This window comes from Phalaenopsis equestris, unplaced genomic scaffold (genome assembly GCF_001263595.1).
Source record: "Phalaenopsis equestris unplaced genomic scaffold, ASM126359v1 Scaffold233555, whole genome shotgun sequence".
NCBI classification, from domain to species: Eukaryota; Viridiplantae; Streptophyta; class Magnoliopsida; order Asparagales; family Orchidaceae; genus Phalaenopsis; species Phalaenopsis equestris.
In genome coordinates, this window is record NW_018251498.1 from 12,126 (window position 1) to 17,968 (window position 5,843).

The window sequence follows — 5,843 nt, forward strand, 5'->3', positions numbered from 1 at the left end:
GGGCAGTTCGGTAATTTGGAGGTGCCTAGGGGCAAAAGACCAAGTTAGGCATTTCACATAGAATTGGATAGATATCCATTCTAAATGAACCATGGATCAATGAAATCCTCATTTTGGGCTCTCATGTATTGATCTTAGTTAAGGTATTGTGAAAATATGGTAAGGGTATAATGTACCTTAGCTCCAAATCAACACCTAGGGTCAATCCTAAGACCAAGTAGTCCTATAGGAACTCTCCTTGAGTTCCCTCATAATGATTTTACCTACTAAGTATTAGAGGTTAGGACCAATATGTGGAGTAAAGAAAAGAGTTTTGAGTTTCTAATGGTGAGGGTACCTTTTCTAGTTTTCTAAGATTAGTCAATAGGAAAGTCCTATGGCTAGACCTAGGCTACTAAAGAAGTTTCTAGACCTCAACCAAAAGTGAGGTCAACAGTCACTCAAATTGACGTTAGGCCTACCCTGCGTAGATTGTCAGGTTGGTAGCTCTTACCTAAGGTTGGGAAGCACACAGTTTAGCTCTGAGCCCCCACCTTTACCGATGTTTTATACCTAGTCTTGATCTTCCTTATGTGACTATGGGTTTTGCTTTGTATGTTTGTTTCTTTTTGTTACGACTTTTCCGTACTTGGTTTTCCCGCTTTCCTTTCCTGTAATTTATTTAAATTTCCTGCAAATTATATTATGCTTTATGACACTAATCATGCAGCGGCAACAAAAGCTCAGGTACGCATTTTATTTTATGCACTGCAGTTCCTTTATTTACTTTACAGTATTTCATTACCTACATTTATTTACTTCACATGCAAAACCAAAACCAAAGGAACAACAAAAACAAAAATACCAAAACATTGAAAACATACACGGTAAAACCTTTTGAACTTTAGACTTTAGGATTGTTACTTCAACAAGGAGCTTGAAGTTAACTCTGTGGGCGACACGACGAGGTCCTATAGAAGGCATCTTCGAGAGAGCAAATGAGTTTACAACAACAAACCTTTCCTTAGTTTAAAAAAGAAGCCATAGGACTTCAAGGCAGTCCGTCTAGCACGACAGAAATCCTCAACTTATCTCTTAGGCTTTTGTACAACCATGTTGTGCAACATAAGCCCTAACTAGTTTTAGACTCCGAAGTCGTCATTCATTACGTCGTAAACCCTCCTATCTTTCAGGCTATTTGTATGATCGTGTCATGCAAGTGTAAGCCCTGAATAATTAAATTGGTAAGATTGAAATATCGAATTAATCATTCCCAAAACATAAAGTCAAACAGTAAGATAGTTCGACAAGTCGCTGAGGTTCTCCTCGAATTAGTGACATCTCCTAACCTTTCATTCATTTGGATTCTTGAAAATAATTATTCCTACTTGATCAATTCCTTTTTGAATTTCCAATATCCAATTTTGAAAACTTAAACTATAAAATTCTTGAAGGTAAAACTACTATTCTGAATCGAGAGTATTCTTAAGCTACTGCAGTTACTTAAGATATAATTAACTATAGGAGATTATCTCTATAGAGAACTTTAGAACCCATTTTAATATAAACCCTATCTAATCTTTCATATTAGATAGAGAAACTTGTTGGTCAACATAAATGGTTTCACAGACTAAAACGGATATCCTAAATTCTTTAGTTTATTTAATCGAGCCTCACAGATAAGTGATATGTCTATTCCTCGGAATACGTATGTCATTTGTAGAGTTGCACTCGTTTATTTAAACTATTAAATATATCAGATCGGTTCGGTCTTCTATTTTTCAAAATTGAAATGCTATTTTTCGAAATTATATATATATATATATATATATATATATTATTTTCAAAACTACAAACACTCCATGTTTGTCGGCTGACAGTCGTAACAAACTTGTAATAGTATAAATGGTCTTTCTTCCATCAATTCTAGATTATTAAATATTTGAGGGACCGCATGATTTGGAGCCCATCTTAAGGCTGATTACATACCTTGCCATATCTATTAAATTCACCCATTAGATTGATTTAGGTGACTGACTTGGTGGAGTGAGTTGCCAAATCGACTTGATGGATTAAAGTGCCAAATATCACCTTCCCAGTAGCCTTGACGTTCCTCAGATCCGTCTATTGAGTTAACCTCAACCAGTGGTCCTCATGATTGACAAATACTTGAAGTGATGATCAATGTTAAAAAGATTGGCATATGCTTCATTATCAATTATAACATCCGTGTCACGATCTTTCTAGCAAGAAGATGCAGACAAGTTATATACCAAATAATTCATAATTTTATATTAATTTTTTCTTTATGTTTTTGGGGAAAGCGATCTTGAAGAAAAAAGAGGATCGATTGATCTTTGAGTCTCTCCTTCTCCCTCTCTCTCTCTATCTCTCTCTCTCCTCTCTTCTCATGGAAGAGATTAGATCCTCTCCCCCGTCCTGTCAAAGGAAGATCATCAGAGACGAAGAATTCAAGCATGGAGAACTCCTTCATCCTCTTCTTTTACTTTATTTACACCCCAAGTTGTATGAACCCACGAACGACACATAACCTAAAGTCCTAAAAGGATTTAGCAGTACATAGTACTGCCCGAAATGCACGTAAATGTCCTAATTTTCATTTAGAAAAATTAATTCATTTTTTAGTTATAGAAATATTACTTTTGTTAAAATTGGGATGAATCATTGAATTTCTATCCATGTAAGGGCAAATTTATAAATAAAATTTGATAAAAAATAAATATTGTCCTATACGCCTTCTAGTACTTTAATTGATGTAATGCCTATAGTTTGAAGCATATGTTCGAATATGATTAAAAGGAACCATGAATTTGAAAAATTAATTGGACCCAAATTTGACCACATGGGCTGCATACACATCTTCAATAAAGAAAGAATCAGCGCTCTGAAACCCACTCCCTTTCAATTCTTCAACCGCAGTGTATTTATACCCCCACTTCCCTTCTCCCTCCTCACACGCAACCAAAAATGGCAACTTGCATCAACGCCCCCTCCCTAGCCATCTTCTTCCTCCTCCTCCCTCTCCTCCTCTCCTCCCCTTCCTCCGCCGCCCGCCCCCACGCCCTCATCGCCCCTCTCACCAAAGACCCCAAAACCCTTCAATACCTCACCCGCCTCAACCAACGCACTCCCTCCCTTCCCCTCAACCTCGTCGTAGACCTCGCCGGCCGTTATCTCTGGGTCAACTGCGATTCCAACTACGTCTCATCCACTTACCGCCCCGCCCCCTGCCGCTCCTCTCTCTGCTCCCTCGCCTCCGCGGTTAGCTGCGGCAAATGCTACTCCTCCCCCGGGATTGGTTGCTATAACAACACTTGCGGCGTCTTCCCCAACAACCCTTTCACCGGCACCTCCACCTACGGAGAGATCGGCGTCGACACCCTCTCCCTTCCTTCCACCGACGGCCTCACTCCCTCCTCCCTTGTCTCCGACCCTTCCTTCATCTTCTCCTGCGCCCCCTCCTTCCTCACCAGCGGCCTCGCAGCTGGCGTGGCAGGCATCGCCGGCTTCTCCCGAACCCGCGTCGCCCTGCCATCTCAACTCGCCACCAAATTTGAATTCCACAGCCGCTTCGCACTCTGCCTCCCTTCCAACCCCCGCAGTACCGGAGCCATTTTCTTCGGCCCCGGCCCCTATAACTTCCTCCCCGACATCGACGCCTCTCAATCACTCATCTACACTCCACTCCTCACCAACCCCATCAGCACCGCGCAAATATACAACGGTGGGGAACCTTCCTACGAGTATTTTATCGGCGTCACGGCCATCAAAGTGGGAGGAACCGCCGTGGCACTAAACAAGACGCTTCTGACGATCAACAAGAAGACGGGGTACGGAGGGACCAAAATAAGCACAACAGTGGCGTACACCACACTGGAGACGAGCATATACAAGTCGCTCACGACGGCGTTTTCGGCGGCGCTGGCAAACGTGTCGAGGGTAGCGGCGGTGGCTCCGTTCGACCTCTGCTATGACGGGAAGGGATTGGGGAGCACGAGGGTGGGGCCGGGGGTGCCGGCGGGTGTGCGGGGTTGTTTTGGGTTTGTGGATGGAGGGAGTTTACCGAGGACTTCGATAGTGATTGGCGGGTATCAGCTGGAGGATAATTTGGTGGAGTTTGACTTGGCAAATTCCAGGGTTGGCTTCAGCTCGACTCTGCTGTTCCGGCGGACCACTTGCTCCAATTTCAACTTTACGTCCAGCCCTTGATGATTGATGACCGTTTCGACGTTGGATTGTTTTGATTTTCAATGTTTTTCTATGAATGAATAGAAATGATATGTGATTGAATTTATGTGGATGTTGGTGGCACTTTATATGAAATGATGCAATAAATTAAATAAATTGTTTTTTTTTCTTTTTTGGAAAGCATTCTAAATTTTTTGTTTTTTTAGTTATATTTTAAATCAACTTGATGTATATCTATATGAAGTGATAGGTAAGATGAAGTTTGTGAGGGGAATGTGACATGCATTATTCACTATATTGGAGAGGCACTATTATCGGATGCATAAGTTGATGCTAAATATTATTTTCGTATATAATGCTTAATTTCTATATATTTATATATCTAACAATAAGATTTTAATATATTGTTGAATCTGAATCTATCATGAGAATCACATCTAAAGAATAGAGCGTAGAACGGGTAAAAAAAAAGAGAGTTGGATTACTAATTTGACTTTCATGTAGAAATCATTCCCTTAATTATAATTGAGGGGGCATAATTTAGATAATTACCTGCTTACCCCTGTTTTAGGTATTTATAAAAAATGAGTCTATAAGTCAACTACCCTATCACGCAGTCGATGAAATTGGCGGACCTCAGGTCGAGAAGGTTCGTTCAGGCTATTATGTTGAGTTGCGGATGTCGATATAACCTTGTTGATATTCAATCATCCAGACTTCGCTAGATCGGCTAAAGTCAATCGGATGAGACTAGGCACTATTTCGATAATTCTAAAAGATATACTCTAGAAAAATATATTGATATTTTCAAATTTTTTTGTTATTAAATAATTTAATCAAGTTAAGTAATTTAGTTTTTTTTATTTTTAAATTATGAATAACTTTTTAAATAAAGTACAGATCTTAAGGATAAAGTTTGTGAGGGGAATATGACATGCATTATTCACTATATTCGAGAGGCTCTATTATCAGATGCATTATATAATGCTTAATTTCTATATATTTATATATCTAACAATAAGACTTTAATATATTGTTGAATTTGAATCTATCATGAGAATCACATCTAAAGAATAGAGCGTAGAACGGGTAAAAAAAAAGAGAGTTGGATTACTAATTTGACTTTCATGTAGAAATCATTCCCTTAATTATAATTGAGGGGGCATAATTTAGATAATTACCTGCTTACCCCTGCTTTAGGTATTTATAAAAAATGAGTATATAAGTCAACTACCCTATGACCCAGTCGATGAAATTGGCGGACCACAGGTCGAGAAGGTTCGTTCAGGCTATTATGTTGAGTTGCGGATGTCGATCTAACCTTGTTGATATTCAATCATCCAGACTTCGCTCGATCGGCTAAAGTCAATCGGATGAGACTAGGCACTATTTCAATAATTCTAAAAGATATACTCTAGAAAAGTATTTTGTTATTTTCAAAATTATTTGTTATTAAATAATTTAATCAAGTTAAGTGATTTAGTTTTTTTTTTTTTTTTAAATTATGAATAACTTTTTAAATAAAGTACATATTTAAATTCTCAATTCTCACACCATTAATAACATTACAAATAATTATAAAAAAATTACGTTTGTCACAATCAAATAAAATAAAAATTTGAGGTGCTCCAAATTAATATATATATATATATATA

At 38.5% G+C, this 5,843-nt stretch overlaps 1 protein-coding gene across 1 annotated transcript; it reads left to right on the forward strand.

The window, feature by feature from the left end:
- The first annotated feature begins 2,967 nt into the window (after nt 1–2,967).
- On the forward strand, nt 2,968–4,296 carry LOC110038700 (basic 7S globulin-like). Its single transcript, XM_020743596.1, has one exon. It carries the CDS (start codon nt 2,968–2,970, stop codon nt 4,207–4,209), a length of 1,242 nt encoding a protein of 413 aa, XP_020599255.1. The 3' UTR covers nt 4,210–4,296.
- The last annotated feature ends 1,547 nt before the right edge of the window (nt 4,297–5,843 follow it).

Coding starts and splice junctions, on each gene's coding strand:
- LOC110038700 (XM_020743596.1), top strand. CDS start 2,968: ATGGCAACTTGCATCAACGCCCCCTCCCTAGCCATCTTCTTCCTCCTC.